Genomic DNA, 24102 nt, shown 5'->3' on the forward strand with positions numbered 1-24102 from the left:
AGGGATCGAATTCTGCCTTGGGCTCTCTGCTAACACAATGTGGAGCTTGCTTGGGATTTCCCCCCAACCTCCGGCTTCCCGCACCAACCCCCCCCCCCCCATGCTCTCTCTGTCTCAAAATACAGTTAATAAAATAAAATAAAATAAAATAAAATAAAATAAAATAAAATGTTGCCTTTGGGGAGGGGAGCTGGGAAGAGGGGATGGAGACTTCCTTTCCTGTATACCCTTCATACTGTTGGCATTTTTAAGAAGACACGCGCATTTTTACTTATTCAGAATTACACATATTTAAGGCATTAACTTTTGGAAGATTTCACTTTAAAAAATTAAGAGAAGATGGGTCTTGTAGAAGTTCCACCACATTCTGATTTGCGACATGCGGCTGTACATTTAGAGGACAGAAAATTGTTTCTGGATTTTCATCACCCTTATTATCTACGGCGGTGCCGCCACCGGTTACAGAAGTCTCAGTTGAAACAAGAAATGGCACGTATGGACTTACTTAATGGAAGAGTCCAGAAACAGGGTAGCATTCAGGTAAGATTTGATTCCGAGAGCCACAGTGTTTGGGGGTGTTCCACTGCTCTTTCCTCAACTCCGGCCTCCTCTGCATTGGCGCTGGCCCCAGGGTGCTGTGACCTTTTGGTGGCCAAAATGGCCATCGCTGTTCCGGCCTCTGTATCTGCAACACCAGCGCACAGCCCAGAAGGAAGGGAGCGTCTTTCCCAGCATTCCATGTGCGAGGCCTGCGGTCACGTGCACAGCCCTGCACCTGCGACTGCGGCCAGGTGAACCGAGTGGGGCTATCCCCCCGCACTGGGGACGGTGGCGTTCACTTCCCCTGAACCAGAGCTCTCCCCAAATGGAACATGAGGGCTGCTGGGAAGGGGGAGAAAGGGAAGTGGAGGCTGAGGACGCAAGTATGAGGAAGGGTCTCCGAAAGGTTAATCTGCAGGCTTACACCAAGAAGACTGGCTAAATCTCTGCACTTTGTCCCAGAGTTTTTATTCTCTCCCCCCAACCCCCCACAGTGAAGACGCCCTGGCAGTCAGTCTGCTGGGTGGGCTCCGGGGGTCTTAAGTAATACCACTGCACGTTCCCGAAATAAAAAAAATAAGATTGCCTTCGTATCTGACGGCTCTACTCTGTAATGCTGTGCAAGTAAGCATACGTCCCAAGAAGGCCAGGATGGCCAGGTCGAGCTGAGAGCCCTGCCCATCTCAGTATGGCTAAGGCAGAAAAGTGGCACTTGGATTCCACTTCTCAGGGGGAGGAGTTCTCCACTGTCCTGGTCAGCTTTTATCCATGATTTTGAAACAGAAATCACAGCTTTGAATGCTGCCGAGTCTGTTTGGTTTTTTCTAAACCCCGAATCTGGCTGAGCCAACTGTGCACAAAACATAAGCAGCAGTTTCACTATTGAGGCTTTCAGATGGTTGTTAGATGGCTGGAGATGTCGGCCAGCCAGGCAGCCGGCCAGCCAGTCGGTAAGGACAAACTGTGCCCCTGCTGCGGCCGCAACCTAGGGCCCCGGGGGAGCTGGGGACACGGGAGTGAACAAGACAGGGTCCTAGCCCCCTGGAACTTGCTCCACAGAGAAGGCAGACAGTAAGTGTATTTACTTCAACAGTTGAGTGCTTACAAACTGTAGAGACCCTGGTTGATTTGTCCCCTGCTCAGATCTTCCAGCTTATCAGGGATTCTTTCCTCTTCATTCTCTGCAAGGCAGATGCCTGGATTTTTTTTTTGTTTCTCAGAATAAGCCCTGTTCCCTTCCACCCCTTTGAACACACTCTGCTCCCTGTGCGGGAAATATCCCCCTAATACCCCACAGTCTTATTCCTCTTCACCAAGCTACCCTCTCCTTCTTGTGTGGATTTCAGTTTAAAGGACAGTCCCCACAAGAATCCTTCCCTCAGATTTGATCAGGTGTCTTTATAGGATCTTCCAGCCCCATTTGTGTTTCCCTCTTGGCATATAGGCCCTTCGGATTTAGACATCCATCTGGGAGGTATTTGATTGCTGTCTCCATAACCATGGAACGCTATATTCCATGAGGGTAAAAACACTCTGTATTGTTTTCACCTTTGTATTTCCCAGTCACACCAAGCACACTCCCACCTTGCAGCCTTTTTCCCTGCTGTCCCCTCTGCCTGGAACGCTGTCTCCAGGACAGCCACTTAGTCTGCTCTCTCGCTTCCGTCAGGTTTCTGCTCAAATATGAACTTAGCCAAGAGGTCTCCCTGACCTCATTGTACCTAACAGCAATCCCAAATCTGAGCCTGACGATTGCCTTTGCCCCCAGTGCCTAGCACCTAGGCTATTCAAAGACTCTATATTCTCATTTTTGTATCGCCCCGCTAAAATGTAAGCTCCATAAGAATGAAGCCTTTGTCTACTTCCTTGCCTACTTTTTCCTCAGTAGCACAAATCCCTGACATGTATTAAGTGCTCATTAAATATATTTATTGAAATGTAAGGCCAAATCAGTACCCAGTGATTAGCAAGCTGTTGGTACATAGTAGGCACTCTGTAAATATTTCGGAATGAGTTAATGCCTGAATGAAGAAGTATAGGTGCCACTAAAACAAATACAGGGCATTTAACCTAGCTGGAGGAGTCAAATAATAAGGGGTTTTCAGCCATTTTGATTGTTTTAATCCAATAGGGCAGTCAAACTTGCTTGCTGTTGTTGGTAAGACTAGACTGTACGAACAGGGCTGGGAAATTTGTTCAATCCTTCCCTCCTCAGATATCCATCTGACTCCCTCCTCCTCTACCAACCTTGGACCAGTGTTGAGTCAGCTGGCAAGTTTTGTTGTGCTGTAGTTTCACGCCAAGAATGGAAATCGAAAATGTCCCGTAGAGAAATGAGCACCGGGGTTGACCAACCGAAAGCCAAGCCCCGAGGCTATTTCCCAGCATTCCTCAACTCCCTGGAGAGCCAGAGAGGAAAAGGAGCAGAGGCTAGAGGGCAGGGTTCTGGAAGTGTCACTGTCTTTTTTTCTTTTTTTAATTTTTTTTTAAACGTTTATTTATTTTTGAGACAGAGAGAGACAGAACATGAACGGGGGAGGGTCAGAGAGAGAGGGAGACACAGAATCGGAAACAGGCTCCAGGCTCTGAGCCGTCAGCCCAGAGCCCGACGCAGGGCTTGAACTCACGAACCGCAAGATCATGACCTGAGCCGAAGTCGGACGCTTTAACCGACTGAGCCACCCAGGTGCCCCTGGAAGTGTCACTGTCTTATGTAGGAAGGCTGAGTTGTGTGGGTGGAAGAATTAGGTATGGTATAAAGGGAGAGAGTCTTGTGTTTGAACCGTCTGAGAGATGAATTCCCTCTGCCTCGTTAAATGTTTTGGCCTTTCTGTTACTAATGACAGTAGAGGAGTTATATGCTTACTTCAGGAGCTTTGTCAGGATTTGCTCCATAAATTACCTGGGAGGACGCCATATGCAAATATAAGAAGAAATAGCAGTCTTGATATTCATAGTGACAGCTTAGTTATCCTTAAAAGGGAAGGAAAAGAGAAGCAGACATCTTTTTTCTTAATAAAGTCTTTTCTATCAACTCCTAGATTACATGGTTATTCTTACTTAATAATAGGTTGGGACCATCCTAGAAATTTTAGTAATAGCAATTTAGCCTAATTTCAACATAATCCCACATAATAGTTATAGAGGATTGCTAATTCTCCTTTGGAAACTACTTTAAAGACCTGTTCACAGGACATTTATCCTAGAATGTAGAAAGCCGCCTATGGATATAAAAATATGATTGTTATCTCCCCCAACCAAATCATTTTGCGTTTAATATAATGATCACTAGGTACTTGGGCAGCCCTCAGTTCCAATACAAAGGAAAAAGTGAAGGAAGTATATGTTAATCATCAACATCAATTTAAGGCTAAGTGACAACTTCTATAAAAATCATTTCACCATAAGTAACAGTAATAATACACAGTTTATGAATGAGGACAGTGAATCTCAGCTTATAAAACACGACTAAGGATTTCTAACCATTATGTGACAGCACAAGGCTTCGGTTCTACAGTTGCCTGTTATGAAAGTCCAGGCTCCACAGCAAGATGCTGTACTCAACACTGGTTTTTATGTAATATTTACATTTTTTATTTTGTACATTATATTGTCTACTCCTGCACATTCTATATAATTTTAGTATATCACAGCTTTGTAATGCTATCAGAGTATTTTTTTTTAACTTAGGTAAAATTCACCATTTCAATAATTTTATTTATTTATTTATTCACTTATTTTTTATTAAACTTTTTTTTCAGTGCTTTTTTTATTTTTTATTTTTATTTTTTTAATGTTTATTCATTTTTGAGACAGAGAGAGACAGAGCATGAACGGGGGAGGGTCAGAGAGAGGGAGACACAGAATCTGAAACAGGCTCCAGGCTCTGAGCTGTCAGCACAGAGCCCGACGCGGGGCTCGAACTCACGGACCGCGAGATTGTGACCCGAGCCGAAGTCGGCCGCTCAACCGACTGAGCCACCCAGGCGCCCCTTCAGTGTGTATTTTTGAGACAGAGAGAGAGAGAGAGAGAGAGAGAGAGAGTGTGGGGGAGGGGTGGAGAGAGAGGGAGACACAGAATCTGAAGCCGGCCCTAAGCCGTCAGCACAGAGCCGAACATGAAGCTTGAACCCAGGAACTGTGAGACCACGACCCAAGCTGAAGTTGGGTATTCAACCAACTGAGCCACCCAGGTGCCCCCACCATTTTAATATTTCTAAAGTGTATAATTCAGTGGCATTTAATACATTCACAATGTTGTACAACTATCCCCACTATTTAGCTCTAAACCATTTTCAGCACCCCCAAAGGAAATCCCATAACCACTACACAGCCCTTCTCCTCCCGCTCCCCTCACCTCCTCGCCTCCTGATAACCACTAATTCATATCCTCTGTCTATGGGTTTGCCTCTTCTGGACACTTCGTGTACACGGAATCATACAGTATGTGGTCTTTTGTCTTCGGCTTCTCTCATCTGACACCATGTTTTCAAGTTTCTTCCATGGCATGGCATGGACCGGTACTTTGTTTCTTTTTATGGCTGAATAATATTCCATTGTATGGATATCCGTATTATGTTCTGTATCCCTCAGTAGATGGACATTTGGGTTGTTTTGACCTTTGGCTATTGTGAGTGTTGCTATGAATATTCACGTACAAGTTTTTGTTTATACTCATTTTCAGTTCTTTTGGGTTATGTACACAAACCCAGGAGTGGGATTGTTGGGTCATATATCATTCTGTGTTTAACTTATGGAGGGACCGCTAACCTGTTTTGCACAGTGTCTACACCATTTATAGTCCGAGCAGCAACGCGTAAGCACTTCAATTTCTGCACATCTTCACCATTTGTTATTTTCCGTTACAAAAAAAAAATCATACCCATCCTAGTGGGTGTAGAGTAGCTCCTTATTGTGGTTTTGGTTTGCATTTGCCTAATGGCCAATTAAACATTGCTCATGTGCTTCAGTGTCTTTTTAAATTGTTAATTTTAGACTAGTTTTAGGGGTGCTTGGGTGGCTCAATAGGCTGAGCATCTGACATCGGCTCAGGTCAGGATCTCACGGTTCATGAGTTCAAGCCCTGCGTTGGGCTCTGTGCTGACAGCTTGGAGCCTGCTTCAGATTCTGTGTCTCCCTCTCTTGCGGCACCTCCCCTGCTCATGCTCTGTCTCTCTCAAAAATAAATAAACATTAAAATATTTAGAATAGTTTTAGATTTGTGGAAAATTGGCAAAGGTTAGACAACAACATGTTAATAATAGTCTTCATACCAAATATACTGCAAGACACTTCTATACTTCATCTACGTCTTCCACCTTAGGTTTTGAACTTCTTCATAGAGAAATAGGGTTGTTTTTTTTTTTAATGTTTGTTTATTTATTTTGAAAGAGAGAGTGTATGTGCAGGAGCAAGGCAGGGGCAGAGAGGGAGAGAGAGAATCCCAAGCAGGCTTCATGCCCAGCGTACAGCTGGAAGTGGAGCTCGATCTTATAACTGGACATCATGACCTGAGCTAAAATCAAGAGTTGGAGGTTTAACTGAGTGACCCAGGTACTCCAATAAATAGATTTTTAAAAAAGAGAAGTTAATATGGGGCACCTGGGTGGCTCAGTCAGTTGAGCGTCCAACTTCGGCTCAGGTCATGATCTCGCTGTCCATGAGTTCGAGCCCCGCGTCGGGCTCTGTGCTGACAGCTCAGAGCCTGGAGCCTGCTTCGGATTCTGTGTCTCCCTCTCTCTCTGACCCTCCCCCATTCATGCTCTGTCTCTCTCTGTCTCAAAAATAAATAAATATTAAAAAAAAATTAAAAGAAGTTAATAAATGGAGGTACATGGCATAGTGATTAAATATATGACGTTAGTGGGGTGCCTGGGTGACTCACTTGGTTAAGCATCTGACTCTCGATTTTGGCTTCGGTCATGATCTCATGGTTCGTAAGATGGAGCCCTGCGATAGGCTCTGGGCTGACATTGTGGAGCCTGATTGGGATTCTCCCTCTCCTTCTCTCTGTGCTCGTGTCGTCTCTCTCTCTGAGTAAATAAATACACTTAAAAAAATAAGACGTTATTCATACCGTCGTCTCTCTCTCTGAGTAAATAAATACACTTAAAAAAATAAGACGTTATTCATACCAGGTCTGAATATCAGTTGTGTCATCCTAGGCAAGGTACTTAACCTCTCTGAACCTCAGTCTCTTCTTCTATAAAATAGGGATAGCATCTGCCTCATTGTGTCCTTATGAGGGTCAAATGAGAAAAAGTATTGAAGGCACTTACATGCAGTTTTGGGCACTCAATAAATGAGACATTTACTTTGCTTGCTTTTGAAAGCACAGAGCAATCACCTAATTTGTCTGTGTTCCCATAGTTGGTCAAAATCATAAGATACCATCATTGTACTCTGTATCTTTCCTTCATTCATGCATGTATTCATTCATTTTGCAAATATGCACTGGCCCATGCTATGTGTCCAGTTGTGGTCAAGAAGCTGCAAACACCAATGGCAGTAAAAATCACAGATCTGGAAGCAGAAAAGCCTAAGATCAAATCCCAACTGACACTTCCTAGGTGTGTGTTCCTGTGCAAGTTACCTAATCTTGTTAAGCCTCTGTTTTTTCATCAGTAAAGTGGGAATACTAATGCTTCCTGCCTCATCGAGTAGAGAGGATTAAATAAATGCATCATCTAAAGTATTTACCAAAATGACCAGCACACTCAAGAATGGTAACCCAATTTCTATTATGTTAACCACTTCTGTTATGGTCATGAATTTGATTAAGAGAAAGACAAATAGTGTAAAGATTTAATGAGATAATAAATGCAAACATTTAGAGGCATACACAGCATTTTGTAAATATGTCTCAATATAAATGTTACTCTCCTTTTGATGTGTTTTTCAATCATTATTTTAAATGTTTACTTATTTTGAGAGAGACAGTGCCAGTGGGGGGAGGGACAGAGAGAGGGAGAGAGAAAGAATCCCAAACCAGGCTCAGGGGTGACGAGCCCAACATGGGGCTTGATCCCATGAAATGTGAGATCGTGACCTGAGCTGAAACCAAGAGTCAGACGCTTAACCAACTGAACCACCCAGGCGCCCCTCATTCATTTAAAAATATAAAACCTTTTTTTAGCTCATTGGTTACACAGAGAAAGGTTAAGGAGTAGATTTGGCTGTGGGCCATATTCCCTGACATAGTGCATTCTATGCAGAAAGGATAAATATGTTTTCATGAGACTTTGTCTCATATATATGTGTACATGTGTTGGGTAGTGGAACAAAATGCATTTATTATTCTGAACAGCATTGAAAAAAGTTTGGAAACACTAGCCTAGAGAAAGTTCTCAGCTATCTGGAAAGCAGCTTTAGGAAATAAATGCCAACTTGCCTTAGCAAGTGGATCATATAGCTTTAATAGTTTTGGGCTTCAGTGGTGTCAATTAAAAAATAAAGTCAGATCGAGATGATGTGTTAAAATAAAATTAATAACAGAAGGGGAAGTTGGGTCTACTGTGGAACAGGATAATGGAGGATGTAAGTGAAAAGAAAAAAAACAGAAAAAAAAAAAAAGAATTTCTGTCTAGTTTCTGCCCCCATCACTCAGCTGTGACTGTTCCCAGAACTCTCAGGATTCTGGAGGAAAGGTCACAAGATCAAGGTCAAACATCTGAAAAATGCAGATGGTGTGAGTTTGGAAGGAGAAACATTCCCAAGCATATACCAGCTTGTGCATTCACTAAAGCAGAGGGCTAACTTAATAATTAAAACTGCAGTGCTTCCAACACTTAGCTTAATTCAGCAGTTCCCTGCTGCATGTAAAATCCTTGGGGTACCAAACTCAGGCATGGTGAATTTCTCAGCCAGTTAGAGCCAAGAATGTTCTGGATACACGGACTCCAAATTTGGGCACTGACTCCCTTTGGAGGGGGCGGGGGGGGGGGGAGAGTGTTGCTTATAACCACTCTGGGTTTGGCTAAGGCTCCCCTCACCTGGGCAACAGTCCATAAAAATGAGTTTAAAATTCTAGGAATGTGCTAAATTTGGAAAGCAAATAATACATTTTTTGGGTCCTCATTCATCTGGCTACAAGATTTTCTGGGGAACAATTTTCCAAAGATGGCACAGTTCAAGGAGCAAGGTTGTTCAGATTCCAGATTGCTTCATTATCCTGAGTCATCTTCTAAAACCCCACCTAGCATTTGCTGGATCAGCTTTGTGGCAACACAGGGTTGTGCTTTATGGAACTATATATTCGCATTGTGGGCGACTGAAACCATCTGAGAACTCTATGAATGGCTCCATAAAACACGTCTTCAAGTACCATAATGTGATCATAAAACTGGACTTTGTCTCTCAGTTCTTAAAATACCGTTAAAATAAATTAAAGGGGAGGAGGCAAGTTCTCCTAACAACGGCACCTTTAATTTCTGAAGCCAGGTTTACAAATTACAATCCTCCCTTCTAACATGTCCTTCGGGACCACCCTGGGCTCCCTGTCACTCAGTTTACCAAACACTATTGAACTGGTCTGTGTGGTTTTTTTTTTTAAATTTTTTTCCTTCCTTCCTTCCTTCCTTCCTTCCTTCCTTCCTTCCTTCCTTCCTTCCTTCCTTCCTTCCTTTTTTCTTTTTTTTAAGTGAACTCTATGCCCGACATGGGGCTTAAACTCACAACCCCTGAGGTCAAGAGGTACACGATCTACCTACTGAGCCAGAGGGTGCCTCTGGTCTGTTTTCTTGTTCCACTATCCAGTTAGGTGGCAAGGTTCATCCAGGAAAAAAAAAACAACAACAGTGTGTCACTTAGTTCTGTACCATCAGTGCCTAGAAGGATTGATGAAATAAGGATTAATCAACATTTGTTGAATGAATGAACGAATGGAAACAATCTACCGACTGTCATGGCCATCTTGGAGTATTTAATTCTCTTTTTCAGCTTTGCCCCAGAAAAACTCATTTCAGAACATTTGAAATTGATGTTAGGTAGTTTAACAACCCATCTGTATTAAACAAGTCTAACATCTGACTGACTTCCTTTGTAAAGGGTTCAACCCTGCACTGTTGCCAGCTTCAGGATAGCTTCAAACTACCCAAATGTGTGCCAACCATTGCAGCTTTGGTTGGAATCAAATGCCTACAACTATTTGAATTCTTGGAACTCTGAGGTCACCGTAGAAAAGGGGATCGTGATAAGAGCCTGCAGAGGAATCCACCTTCATGAGGTTTCTTTAGTCCCAAGTTCACACGCACCTTGTCAGTCTTCATCAGGTAGCTAATGGTGTTTGTGACTCACTTGTGTTTATTGTCAAAGCCGCTGAAAGGTAGGCAGACTCTACCTCTACTCTGAACAATTGAAACTGAAAGCTTTCATAAAGACTGAAATTTCTTGGGTTGCTTTTTCCATGTGTTAGTAAAAATCTCCTTTCTTCTGGGATTGCTAAACCTGGACACTGTAAGCTGCTTCCTGGCTGTCTGGAGAAGGCCAGTCTGTGTGTCATAGGAGAGGACGAGGGCAACAGGGGAAAGCAAAGCCAAGAGACAGAGAAGGAGAAATCCAAGAGCCTTGCTTTGAGCCTCTTCATCTAGCTGTGCTGAAAATTCACTTCACCTCTGCCTTTCCAGTTATATGGGCTAATCCATTTCCTTTTTTTTTTTAAGTTTCAAAATTTATTTTGAGAGAGAGAGAGAACATGAACAGGGGAGGGGCAGAGAGAGAGAGAGAGAGAGAGAGAGAGAGAGAGAGAGAGAGAATCCCAAGCAGTCTCCTTGCTGTCAGCACAGAGCCCGATGCAGGGCTTGATCTCACAAAACCCAAGGTCATGACCTGAGGTGAAATCAAGAGTCAGACACTCAACCAACTTAGTGACCCAGGTGCCCCTATTTACTTTTTTGCTTAAGCTAGTTCAGCTGGGTTTCTGTCACTGGCAACCAAAACATCCTAACACAAATGATTAGTTTAGCCCCATTCAGAATCTTTTTTTTATTTTTATTTTTTTAATTTTTTTTTCAACGTTTTTTTATTTATTTTTGGGACAGAGAGAGACAGAGCATGAACGGGGGAGGGGCAGAGAGAGAGGGAGACACAGAATCAGAAACAGGCTCCAGGCTCTGAGCCATCAGCCCAGAGCCCGACACGGGGCTCGAACTCAGGGACCGCGAGATCGTGACCTGGCTGAAGTCGGACGCCCAACCGACTGCACCACCCAGGCGCCCCCCCATTCAGAATCTTAAAGGATCATTAACAGGGCATCGGTTAGATACCTCTTGGAACGTTGAAAGATTCAACATTGTTGAAGAAATAAAATATTGTTGAGCTACTGAAAGTGATAAATAAATATAGGTTTATGTTTACAAATAGGAAATTGATAGAATGTTAGCAAGTGAAAAAGCACTAAAAGTATTATTTTATTCCATAAATTAACTATAGCTCCCAAATGGACACAGAAAGAACTTTAAAGAGGGTAGACTCTATATGTGTGTGTTCGTGTGTGTGTTTGTATTGGCCAAAGTCCCGGAGAACATACACTCAAATGTAAAAAGTTATCTCTTGGTAATGGAATTTTAAATAATTTAATGCTGCCTTTTTATTATCTATTTTTTAAAATTATTCTGCCAAAACGAGTATTACTAGGGTATTTTTAAAAATTTGGGCATCCCACCCTTGGCTTCAAAGTGTATTTTCCTCTTCTCTCATTCAGTTCTGTTTCAGTGCAGTAAATTGTTAATGATCTAAAAGAAAGAAGGAGGGGCACTTGGGTGGCTCAGTCGGTTAAGCGTCCAGCTTCTGCTCAGGTCATGATCTTTCGGTTTGTGAGTTCGAGTCCTGAGACGGTCTCTGTGCTGACAGCTCAGAGCCTGGAGCCTGCTTTAGATTCTGGGTTTCCTTCTCTCTCTGCACGCTCTGTCTCTCTCTCTCTAAATAAATAAACATTAAAAAAATAAAACAAAGAAGTAATACAGAGCATGAACAACTTCAATAATAAAATCCTGTATTTTTTAAGCATCTACCATATTCAAATGACTGTGTTTTCAGAGTTGATGGGAAATGGAAAAGAAATAAAATGTTATCAAAGAATGCAAATATCCTATTCTCAAGGAAATTAACAATATCATCAGGTGTATTTCCAGTGGAATTATCCAGGATGATATTTAGTGTTTTATATAGCTGAACCATTCGCCAGATTTTAGGAGAGATTCCCATGATAAATTCTTGGGTTTCTCTTGGTTCCTCAAACCCAAAATCAAGTTTCAAATCCTGCAGTTATCAATATTTATTTTTCACATGGAAGTGAACCACAACATTATCCAGGATTAAACCCTTTTCCTGGAGTTACTCTTCTGAGTATTAAAAGAATAGCTCGGGGCGCCTGGGTGGCACAGTCGGTTAAGCGTCTGACTTCAGCCAGGTCACGATCTCGCGGTCCGTGAGTTCGAGCCCCGCGTCGGGCTCTGGGCTGATGGCTCGGAGCCTGGAGCCTGTTTCCGATTCTGTGTCTCCCTCTCTCTCTGCCCCTCCCCCGTTCATGCTCTGTCTCTCTCTGTCCCAAAAATAAAAAAATAAAAACGTTGAAAAAAAAAATTAAAAAAAAAAAAAGAATAGCTCACTTGTGATGTTTTGAAAGACACCCTAAGAATTAACTTTTTATTTATACTTGCCTATCTAGAAGTACTGAAGGGAGGGATATTGTGGTTAGAGAAACCCCCCCATCTGCCTCCCTGTTTAAGAAAGAACAAGTTATCAAGTAAATCATAAAAGTGCCTCCCACGGATGACTAGGAGAATGGCCCTCGTGGACATTTTCTTTCTTTCTCAACTAAAGGCTTCAATCTCCTCTGCTGGTCTTCTGCTCCAAATCACCTGTATGGAGTTAGTTACCTTATTAAATACAGAGTATTTATCCTGATACCTATAATTTATGCGCTTTGAAGGCATTCTCCAGGAATTAAAAGGTAATCAATTTATATGTCTTCCTCTGCCGCACAGCTGACCAACTCATTTTCTCTCCTCACGTTTTCAGAAAAATGAAGTGAAATGCCACTTTATTTTAAATTTTTTTTTTTAACGTTTATTTATTTTTGAGACAGAGACAGAGCATGAACGGGGAGGGTCAGAGAGGGAGACACAGAATGGGAAGCAGGCTCCAGGCTCTGAGCCATCAGCCCAGAGCCCGATGCGGGGCTCGAACTCACGGACCGTGAGATTGTGACCTGAGCCGAAGTCGGACGCTCAACCGACGGAGCCACCCAGGTGCCCCGTGAAATGCCACTTTAGACCGCAGTGATACATTTCTGTAATCACAACCGGGAAACTTTGGGAAGAAATGCATTTGGGAGAGAGAAAAGAAATGCACATTTTATATTTGTGGGATTTTTTTGTTCTCTTCCCTTTAGTGGAATTGGTTATATGAAAATAAGACCTTAATTTGGGTAGAGTTTATTGTGTTACAGTTTACTTCTCATCCGAATCTACCGTGTTTATTAACAGTTCATTGTTGAAACGCTTATGCAATAACAGTAAAAGTGTGTTTGGCACATCACCTGTACCACAGCCCACAGACCTCCAAACAATTTAGAAATGCTTGCAAATTACTCCTCTGTACATTCCAGTTCGGTATTCACGTTGAGTCAATGGATGGGGGGGACAGGAGATTGGATTCGAAAGTGGAACACCGTATTCCATCAGATTAAAGGGAAGAGAGAGCAGGGTGACCTAATTAGCGTGCACACACTTTGTGACAGATTGAGGAACCCCCAAAATGCTATTATCCGAATAGGCTAAGTGGCAGATGACCACATCCACATCCTACATTCTCACAGCGCCGTGGTTCTGAGCATGGACTTTGGATCACGCCTCTGGGTTCATATCCTAGCTTTGTCACTGCCATGCCTAGGAGCAAGTTTCTTTACTTGCTTCATGTTCCTCACTTGAAAATCAAGGTCATTCATGTAAAATCAAGGTCATGTTCCTCAATTGTGAAATCGAGCTCACTCTTGTACAATCGAAGTCATACCTGCCTCACACCATTGTTATGATGATTAAATAAAGTGATGCACATAATGATCCTGGCACATTTAGTAAGTCTCAAAGTTAGATATTTTGTGGTCTTATTTTCTCCATTGGAATGTATTGCCAAAGTCAAAGTCCACAGCATAAACGAAAGAAGCTAAAGCACTAGGCTCTCACTTTACATCTATCCAAGAAAAATCTACCTCAAGATGAGATAACTTTGAGTTCTTTCAAGAAAACGATCTATAAATACCTTAATTCTAGCCACCAAATCTAAATGGGTTTTGTGTTAGAAATCACATACATTTTAATGTCTCAAATTTTTTTTTTTTTTTTTTAGTAATCTCTACACCAGTGTGGGGCTTGACCTCACAACCCTGAGATCAAGAGTCACATGCTCTACTGACTGAGCCAGGCAGGTACCCCAGTTTAATGTCACACTTTATCCATGCATTCATGTACTCATTCAGCAAGTAGGTATGGTACACAATCCAAGCAAGGCATGGATTTAGGTGCTGAGGACTCAAAATTTGGATAGGATAAATATGATTTCTGCCCCGAATTTACTTCCGCACAGGAACACAGGAACTGGACTGGGTGTAACAGAGTAGATAGGGTCAGAGGAGGCACATAAAGCTTGGGAACATCAGAAACTTAGTACCTGGAAACTGGTGGTTTTAGCTGCTTTGGAGGTTTGAATTATTTCTTTTATGCTGCTGGATTTATAATGTGTCTCTCTCTACCTCTCTCCATTCTGCCCTCTGTAGCCTCAGGTATCCCTTCTTTTCCTGGGGGTATCCCACATCTGAAATCTGAATTGTGCCCAATTTCCAGTCCTTTTTCTTCTCAACTGCAGGGACACCTGGAATCCTCGAGAGGGAAGATGGTACCACTGCAGGGACAGGACCTGCAGGACACTTGGTCTCACCCTTCCTGTAGACGGCTCCAGATGCCAGTGAGAGTTGCATGGGGTGGTAGGGAACTAGGCAGGTGGGGAAATTCTTGGCAAGCAAGCAGACTACTAGAAGATGGACAGGGGAACAGGGGAAACACACAAGGTCCGGCTTACTAGTGATTTGTAGGGGCATCTGTGACTCCACTTTCTGGTGGTATGCAAAAATGTGCATTTTTGTGGGGAGATTCATTCAACAAATACTTGAGCATTAATTAGGTACAAGGCATTGTTCTGGGAACTGAAGGCATTGGGAACTACAAGGCATTGTTCTGGGACAGATCAGTAAACCAAACTGCCGAAGTTCCCTGTCCTCCTGGAGCCTACACTCTAGAGGAAGATGTGGACCTTAGGTTTGTTCTCCAAAAGGTTCTGTGCTGTAAAAAATGCTCAGGAAATCAAGGTGCTGGACCTGTGGCCCTCAGGGTTGTATACCAACACCACTTAACCTTACAAGTTCAGAGGACACAGCTCATCCTCTGAGATTCTGATTGGATGGATCTGTGTTTGGGCTTGGGAATAAAGTTTTGAAGCTCCCACTCATTTTGATCCCGTTAAGTTTAAGACAAACGGATTGCTTCTTTGAAAAGAGGCTGGAGATGAAGTTTCCCTCACCAAGAAGAGCCAAGAAAAATTGGCTGCTTCCCTCTTTCACAAATGCTAGGCAATGGGATTTTCAGTTCTGGATGTCTCAGGAAAGAAGCATCAACATTCTTCTCTTATTTTTATTAGCTTAGAATAGCACCCTACAAACTACTTTAAAAATATTTAAATGTGTGCCCATATATCTTAAGCTTTAGAGGAAAGAGAAGGAATTATCATCAACATCTAACTGGAGACCCCAAATGATTTCCTAATTGTTTTTCCAAATACAACTACTACTAATATAAGTTTTTATTATAAGCCTCTTTACAAGTATTCAGTTTACAAGCTAGGCACTTAACAAGTGTTCTCTCATGTAATACTCCCAAGAACCTTGTAAGTTATTGTTATACTTACGTGACAGGGGAGAAAGGAAGGCTCTGAGGGGTCAGGGAGCTTGCTCAAAGTCACACAGAGATTGGATGGGTGGGAATCTAAACACCATAGGCTGGTTCTCAACCCCAATCACTGCGGCATCCCAGCCTTTCTGAGTCCCATCTACTCCCCTCCCTTGTTTAACACTTGGTATCTCTTCTGTGACCAAAGACGAACATGTATGTCCTAAATCAGCGAGGAAAAGAGATGGCTTGGGAGACTCTCCGTGGGGGGGGGGGGGGGGGGGGGGGGTATTTGGGGAGGGCAGCGTTCCCGGTGCAGGGTATTCTGTCTGCAGCCTCCGAGATCATTCCGAAACCTAGCGGAGGCAAGGCACTCGCTCTGTCCCCACCCCAGGGCGGCACCGATCCCCGGGTTGTGAATTCCGAGAGCTGGCTGTGCAGCCCCCGCCCCCGCAGGCGTCTGGGCGCGGGTGCAGATCGCAGATCCGGGGGTGATCCTAATCTCCTGGCCCCAGGGCGGGTCCGAAGGATTCTCGGCTCAGCCAGGAACCTGAGCCTGGAACAGATGACTGGCTCCAGAAGTCTTTGCTGAAAAGGCAGTTAAAAAGCTAGACCCCTTTGAGGTTGAAGACCTGAAGCCCCTCCAGCCAGTTGGCTCCATTCCCTTGCCTATAGTTTTCCCCGTGGCTTAAAAAGTTGGCTCCAAAGTTTAAGGGGATCCTAAAGTTCACAGGGATCCCAGGTGGGCGGCCAGGGGACCCTGGGCCGCAGAGACACTGGCAGTCCCAGCTCCAGGACCCGAACCGGCGGGCGCAGGCAGGCAGGGAGCAGACGCGCGACTCCGGGTCTCGTCCGGCTCTGGGGTACTGAACTGCCTCCGGGCGGTGTGGGTGGGTGGGGGGGGGAGGGGCGGGGGTGGACGAGCCCGGCGGGGTGACCGACAGCGTGGCCAGCCACTGGCCGAGGGCGGCGAGGAGGCTTAGGCAGGCGTGAGTGCGTGCGTGTGTGCGTGAGTGTGAGCGCGAGGGTGAGTGTGTGAGCCTCCCCAACCCCCACCTGTTTGAAATGGGTTTAAAATGCCAAAGCCAGGTTGCCTGTACTTGAAAAGTTGCAAACAGTCGGAGTAAAACACGTGCGCGTCCCCCTAGCCCCAAGTGATTGGCTGACTCCAGGGCAAGGCAAGGGAAGGAGGAATAAGAAGGGTGCGTGGAGGCGGGTGAGTTGCCGTCTGCAAGATCGGTTTTAGGACCCAACGGGAAGCACACTGGAATCTCTCCCTTCGGGAAGGAGAGGTGGGGCGGGCCGGCCGGCAGGCGGCCGCGGGGCGCATGCGCGCGCGTCTCCTCTCGCCGGCCGCTGCGCTCGGCGGCGCGGAATAGAATGAACTGTAACAAAACAAGCCGAGCCTTTGTATCTGCTTAAAGGGGCCGCAGGCACTTCCCTCCTGTCCCCCCCAACCCCCGCTCGGCTACCGCGTCTCCAGGGCTCCCAGCAACTGTCTGGAAGGGCTTCCCTCACCCTCAGGAACAGCCCGCCAGCGAGGGAAGGCGAGCCAGGCGGGAGGAAAAGAGAAGACACCGCGTTTCTAAGAGGCAAGAAAGGAAGGAAGGAAGGAAAAAAAATAACCCGAGCGGCGCAGAGTGGACTCTGGTCCCGGAGAGAACGGTCGGGCGCCGGAACGTGGACCGAGAAGCACCGGAATGCAAACAAAGCTCGCGGGCGCCTGTGCAGGGCTCGCGGGGAAGACCAGAAAGTTTGTTTTATGATGGCTTGAGTGAGCGAGTGTGTGCAGGGGAGAGAGGCTGCCAAGTTTCTCCCTCCCGTTGCGTTATTTGGGGGGAGATGTCCCTCCCATGAACCAGCGGGGGGGCCTGGGGGCTTGTGCTGTGGGGGGCACCTGTCTCTCATTTATTATTTTTTTGTGGGGGGAGGAGGGGTGTAACAGCCCATCATGTCGAGAGTGATCCAGAAGAAGAACCACTGGACTAGCAAGGTTCACGAATGCACCGTGAGACGGGGACCCCAGGGCGAGCTGGGGGTGACGGTGCTGGGGGGCGCGGAGAACGGGGAGTTTCCGTATGTCGGAGCGGTGGCCGCGGCCGAGGCGGCGGGGCTTCCCGGCGGCGGCGAGGGCCCTTGGCTGGGCGAGGGGGAGCTGCTTCTGGAGGTGCAGGGGATCCGGGTGTCCGGCTTGCCCCGCTATGACGTGCTGGGAGTCATCGACAGCTGCAAGGAGGCCGTCACCTTCAAAGCCGTCAGACAAGGTAAGACGGGACGCGCCTCCCGGAGGCGCCCGCAAAACGGGGAGCGGCCTGCGGAGAGCCCCCCGCCGCATCTCGATTTCCCGCGTTCCTCCTCCGAGCGCAGCTTGGAGGGGAAGTTGGGGTCGTGCGCCCTGTCGTGGTGAAATGAGCAAAGTTGTTGAGAGGTTGTGGATTGTTTGCCCACCTGCGTTGGAAAGAGGGGGCTGGGTTTCCTCCGGGCAGCGGAGAGACTTTTCCCAGGCCCGGTTTGCCAACCTGTTATCTCAGCCACCGAGTACAGCGCGGCTTGTCTGCGCGAGGAGGCTTGGGAAACCGAGTCAGGGGCAAAGTGGACGGCCTCCAGGCTTCTCGGAGGAGTGATGCAGCAGGCGCTGCCGCTGCGTTCTTTTGCTACTTATCTGTTGCCAGACCCGGAGAATGGGTACGAACGAGAAGAGGGGTCTATGGTTACTGACCTCCTCCGTCGGGAAATCTTCCCCAGGGCATCCCTCCAGGTGGGCTGGGGCGTGACCGCCCTGCGGTTCCTATGCCCGCCTCCTGAAGATCCTGCATTCACCCCAGAGCTGGATGACGCATGTGTCTCCACCGTGTGGCCCAGCCCCAGGCGTGGGGGGTGGAGGGGGGGGGGGGGGAGAAGGAGTATTTCTGTCTGCGCGAATCTGGCCCAAGTTTATGCTGCCTTCTCCGCCACCACCATCATCATTGTTGATGATGATAATGGTGGCTACTATTCACTGTTAGCTTACTACGTGCCAGGCTCTGTGTTGAATGCTTTCCTTGGGCTGTTTTGCTCTGACTGACAATTCTGTGATCGGGTTGTTTTTATAAACCCCATGTTACAGATAAGGAAACTGGGACTGATATCGCATAAGTTATTTGCCCAAGGTCACACAAATACCAGAAGTGAGGGTTTCAGTCAATGCAAGCCTTAAGCACTAGGAGAAAGAGGTGGGGCGGGGGGGGGGGGGGGGTGGATATGACCCTCCTGGACTGGGGGGCTTGTTTTCTGGGGAGGGAATGAAGGCAGATTCCTCTCTCAGAAGCCAACTTTTTTGATGGTTGCTGGTGGTGGGGAATCCCTCCTGCCTGAGTTTAGTGCTGGCAAGGGGTTATCCTTGCATCAGTCCAACAGAGAAGGACTTGATTCCCTTAAAGTATCCCTTGCACCACCGAGTGCCATGACATAGGTTCTCCCGCATGAAAGCACCAGAGGAGGTGGCAAAGTTGAGCGTGGTGAAAAGTTCCCATATGTGCTGCGGGCCTGGAAGGGCACGTGGCAGCTGGAGGAATGTGTTAAAGGAAAGGAAGGCTGGGCTGGGCTGAGCTGAGCAGATCCTTGGAAGCAGGCCCGTTCCAGATGAAACAGAGGAGGGGGACAGAAGGAATTGTCAGGCCTTTTGGTAGTTTGGGGAGCGATGGACTGACATTTATAGAAAGCTCCCTCCATTTATGTCTTCATCTTCCACTTGGACACCTCCTCCAAGAAGCCCTCCAGCATCCTGCCAAGCTGAATAAACCCTTCTTCCTTTGGACTCCCCTAAATGTGTACTTTGTAGTTTTTACTTACTCTGATCTATGAGTTAGGCCCCTCCTCATTTCCATACTAGATGGCAAGCTTACTGGAGAGAGACTGTGCCTTATTCATTGTGCATCTCCCCAGGCTTTGCTTGAGGTCTAACACCTCCTTCCCCTGAGAGTGTGTCCTCATCTGTAAACTGGCGTTTGTTTGGGTATTACATAAGATGATAAGTGGAAAGTGTGCAGAGCAGTGCCTGGCACATAGTAAGTGCCCAATAAAGAAGATATATTATGTTTAATTCATTTTGACCAGTTATTTCTCAGTCTAGCTTTTAGCGCTAGGAACCTGGATTATGAACTTAATGCCTGTACCTGGATTGTTAGGACTTGATAGAACTATAGAGAAAACACTGTGTCAAAGCAGTTGGTGGGAACAGCTACAGGTGTCAGCATTTTGGAGAGAGGGTTGGAGGAAAGGCAGGGGTACCTACCCATCTATTATCTGCCTAGTCGGTCCTATGTGGGGCCTTGTTTTTAATGTGCAAGATGATGCATGTGGCTGACCCTCTGTCCACCAGTCATCAAAGATCAAGAGACATAATGCCAGGCTGTCTCACCATGGAACTAAGGAAGGATTGGTCAGATAATCAAGTGTGTTTGAAATCAGACACCTCTGGATTGAAAGGAAACTGTACTGTCACCAAATGTTATGTCCCTTCATCTAGAACCATTCTATGTGCTGCACAGTACTGTTCATAGCAGGTGTGTGTGTGTGTGTGTGTGTGTGTGTATGTGTGTGTGTGTGTAAATCTACTTTTTCTACTCAAGATAGCATTAAGATGTGGATGGAATCCATTGCAGTGTGAAAGCTATTTTATGTAATAATTACATGGGTACAGTTCTTTCAACATCTTCATTACAGAAACATGGCACTGGAGAGCATTTCACTAATCTTCTGTTCCCCTTCATGGCGAGAATATGATTTAAATTCTGCGACAGAATTGCTCTTACTATGTCTTCATTACTGTGTTTGAATCATATTAGGTAGGCTCATCCTTGGTACGTGGTAAAGGAAAATGTTACTTTTTTCCACACCCTGAGCTAGCCACTCCCAGGGACACAGGGCACTTTGGGTGCCATCTGTATGGAAATGTCACGGTCTTCCTGTGGGAGAAAATTCTGTTTCTATTTCATGGCAGCTCCCTGGAAAGATGCACAGACTAAAATAGTCTGTAGCAAATGGTATTATATGAAGCAGGACTGAATTGTGAAGGAACCAAGCTCCATGGGTCTACCAGCTTGGACTTGGTTCATTTTAGATGGAGGAGACAGTCTTTTGTTACAAGGTGCTTAAAAAAATGTATGGATACCTGTCTATGTTATATACAGTGTGTTATTTTGTATCTATAATATAGCATGTATATACTTGTTATGCTTTGTAAGTATATATTATGTTCATCTGTAGTGAAATGCACAGATCTTCACTATGTAGTTCGGTGAGTTTTGACAAATGTATATGTTTATTTTATGTTCACTCAAATCAAGATCTAGAATATTCCCATTACCTCACAAATTTCCCTCTTGCCCCTTTCCAGTCCATTCCCCACACTTCCTCCAGAGGCAAAGGCTGTCCTATTTCTTTTACCATGGATAAGTTTTTTTATTATTATTATTGAAGTTCCTATCAATGAACTAAAGCTCTACAGACTCTTTGGTGTTGGGCTTTTTTTTTTTTTTTTCCTGAACAAAATATTTTGGAGATTTCATATTGTGTGTATCATTCTTCTTTTCCTCCTCCTCCTCCTTCTTCCTCTTTTTAAAGATTTTAAGTAATCTCTCCACCTAATGTGGGGCTCGAACTCACAACCCCAGATCAAGAGTTAAATGTTCTACTGACTGAGCCAGTCCAGTGCCCCTCATTGTTGTTGTTGTTTTTTTTTTTTTTTTTTTTGGGACAGAGAGAGACAGAGCATGAACGGGGGAGGAGCAGAGAGAGAGGGAGACACAGAATCGGACACAGGCTCCAGGCTCTGAGCCATCAGCCCAGAGCCTGACGCGGGGCTCGAACTCACGGACTGCGAGATCGTGACCTGGCTGAAGTTGGACGCTTAACTGACTGCGCCACACAGGCGCCCCCTCATTGTTGTTTTTTATTGTTGAGTAGTATTCCATTGTAGGTATGTGTATATACCAGGTATTTTTTTTCATATATATATATATATATATATATATATATATATATATATATATGTATATATATATATTTCAAGCGGGCTCTGCACTTTCAGTGTGGGAGCCTGACATGGGGCTTGAACCCACAAAGTGTGAAATCATGACCTGAGCTGAAATGAAGAGTCGGACACTTAACTCACTGAGCCACCCAGGAGTTCCTGTACATACCAGTTTTTAAAATATTTTTGCTTGTCAGTAAACATTTGGGCTATTGATCCCTTTTGGCTATTATGAATTGAGATGCCAGAAATATTCCAGTCGCTCCACATTTTTGCCAGTCTTTAATCATCCCTGTCTTTTGAATTCTAGTGTATATGGAAAAAGAAAATAAGGTAATTAAGGATACTTTGCTATAGGATACAAGCTAAGCACTTGCTTTAGAATGTGCCCGGTCCTTGGCTAAGCTAGTACTCTGTGGACATTTTGTCTTTTATTCCTCACAACTGGAATCAGATGTCAGAAACTGAGGTCCAGAGTTTGGGTAGCCTTTCCGAGGGTCATACAAGTAGCCGAAGTAGAGCTGGAACTCAACCGTGTTGGATTCCAAAAGCCCATGCTTCTAACTGCTCCATCAGTGGGCCAGTAGGGCCTCCAGACCAGTGGCCTGTCGCCTCACTTGGGAACTGGTTAGATGTGCTAATTTCCTACTGATTCTGAACCTCAGGAGGCGGGGCCAATGGGGCAGTTGTTAACAAGCCCTCAGGTGATTCTGAGGCTCACTTTTGAGACTCAATTCCCTAAGGTACAGACTAACCCTGAGCCTATGGTGTAGGACACAGGTGTCCTGGGCTCCCAGAACAGGCTCTGCCAGCTTGTGCTACCCTCTCTGGCAAATCACCTTCTTTGGGTGTAAGTTTCTTCATTTTTTCTTTTCCTTTTTTTTTTTTTGTAAGTCTGTTTATTTTGAGAGAGAGAGAGAGGAGCAGAAAGAGAGGGAGAGAGAAAGAATCCCAAGCAGGCTCTGCACTGTCATTGTGGAGCCCTGTGAGTGCGGAGCCCCATGTGGGGCTCGAACTCACAAACCATGAGATCATGACCTGGGCTGAAACCAAGAGTCAGATGCTTAACGGACTGAGCCACCCAGGTGCCCCTCTTCATTTCTTTTGTGCCCAAAATAAACAGGTGCGCCGTGGATGTCCTTTGCACTCATAAAATGCTGCAATCCCATGAATAACCCAGACTCCAAAAGTTGAAAATGGTGTGATTGTAGTTTCCCAAACTGGTCACATTATAGGTCATGCTTACATATTTTCGTAGGTGAAGTTTGTGGCTTTGCAAATTACCCAGAAGCCGAAACTGTCCACAATTTAGACAGAATGGAGACAATAAATAAGACACAACTTAAAAACCACACCACCGCCACCGGCCCCTTTCCCTCACTGTCATGAGGGAATTATGACCACATGCAATTGAAAATAGTTCTTTGTGCCTTTTTGTGTTTTGTTTTGATGTTGTGTGTTTATTTTGACCAATTGGGATATACTACAACAGCTCGGTAACGAAATGATTCTCATTTTGAGACAGTGGCCTGCCTGTCTTGGTGTCCCGTGAATTCTGCTCCAGGGTCCCTGGGTTTGCTTTTTCTTCCCCCCCAGATGGTCACAAGATTGATTCTTTTCCTTTGTGTCAGGTCGTGTGCTGCTAAATGTTTAATAACCGGCTGCCGTGGAGACAAGCCCCAGATCTGTGGCCTGAGTTCGGAAGAGATGCATGTAATTGGTTCTCCAGGGTCGGTGTGAGCTGGTCCTAGCACATCACTGACCCTGTATAAGATGGCTCTGGAGTCTCATGCCATCCCCTCATCCTGTTTTGTGACTTCATGGCCTTGTCACAGGTTCGCATTATCTTCTGTTTATTCTTTTGTTAACATTTTTATTTATGTTAAAGTGATCTCTGTGCCCAGCAGGCGGTTGGTTGAGCTCCTGATCCCGAGATCAAGAGTCACAGATATTACCAGCTGAGCAAGCCAGGCTCCCCTTGTGTCTTTTTTATTGTCTGCCTCGCCTCCCCTTAGGATGTAAAACACGGTTGCCTCACTTGTTCACCCTGCTGTTTCTCAGGGCCTAAAATAGTACCTGGGCAAATCCTAGGTGCTCACTAAAATTTGTTGGACGCATGAATGGATTTTCCTTTGTTGCTTGTTATTTGTATGGCAAGACTAGGTGGTCTTTTATGTAGACTAGGCCGTCTACATCTTTCTCCTTTTATTCTCTATTCATCTTTTATTTCTTCTGATTTAAGACCCTGATACATTTTTTTTTCCCCATTACCAGATCTTCCAATCAGCTGATTCCCCGTGTCTCATAATTTGTATTGACCCACAGGTTTAATGAATTACCCTGAAGTGTTCCTGCCTATTGACTTTCACTGGAGTTTAAGAAGTGAAATTTCAGATGCTGAGCAGACAGGATGATGGGGGGCTTTTCAGTTTTCTGTTGATGTGGGATCTGCTGTGTGTCAGCATCCATAAGAATGACACCTTACCTCTGTTTTCTTGTTGCATTGTCCCTGTGTACATTTTTTCCAGCCAACAGCAAATCAGATCATTGCTGCAGAAAACAGTCTGATTTTTGTCCTCTCTTGCTCTTAAATTGTGCTTTGTGTTTATA

General features: G+C 45.2%; 1 protein-coding gene across 15 annotated transcripts in view; it reads left to right on the forward strand.

The window, feature by feature from the left end:
* Nucleotides 1–16807: 16807 nt before the first annotated feature.
* Nucleotides 16808–24102, forward strand: part of MAGI1 (membrane associated guanylate kinase, WW and PDZ domain containing 1) — a 642539-nt gene continuing 635244 nt past the window's right edge. For 12 of the 15 annotated variants that reach the window (XM_086697639.1, XM_086697641.1, XM_086697642.1 and 9 more), the window contains exon 1: nt 16809–17743. In XM_086697639.1, coding sequence (XP_086553765.1) covers nt 17431–17743 — 313 coding nt within the window. In that variant the 5' untranslated portion in view covers nt 16809–17430. Of the gene's footprint in view, nt 17744–24102 lie in introns of all 15 variants that reach the window. The other 3 variants (XM_086697648.1, XM_086697649.1, XM_086697651.1) reach the window with 1 other exon arrangement.

The sequence above is a fragment of the Puma concolor genome, chromosome A2 (genome assembly GCF_028749965.1).
Source record: "Puma concolor isolate L17-30 chromosome A2, mPumCon1.1.hap2, whole genome shotgun sequence".
Classification (NCBI taxonomy): Eukaryota; Metazoa; Chordata; class Mammalia; order Carnivora; family Felidae; genus Puma; species Puma concolor.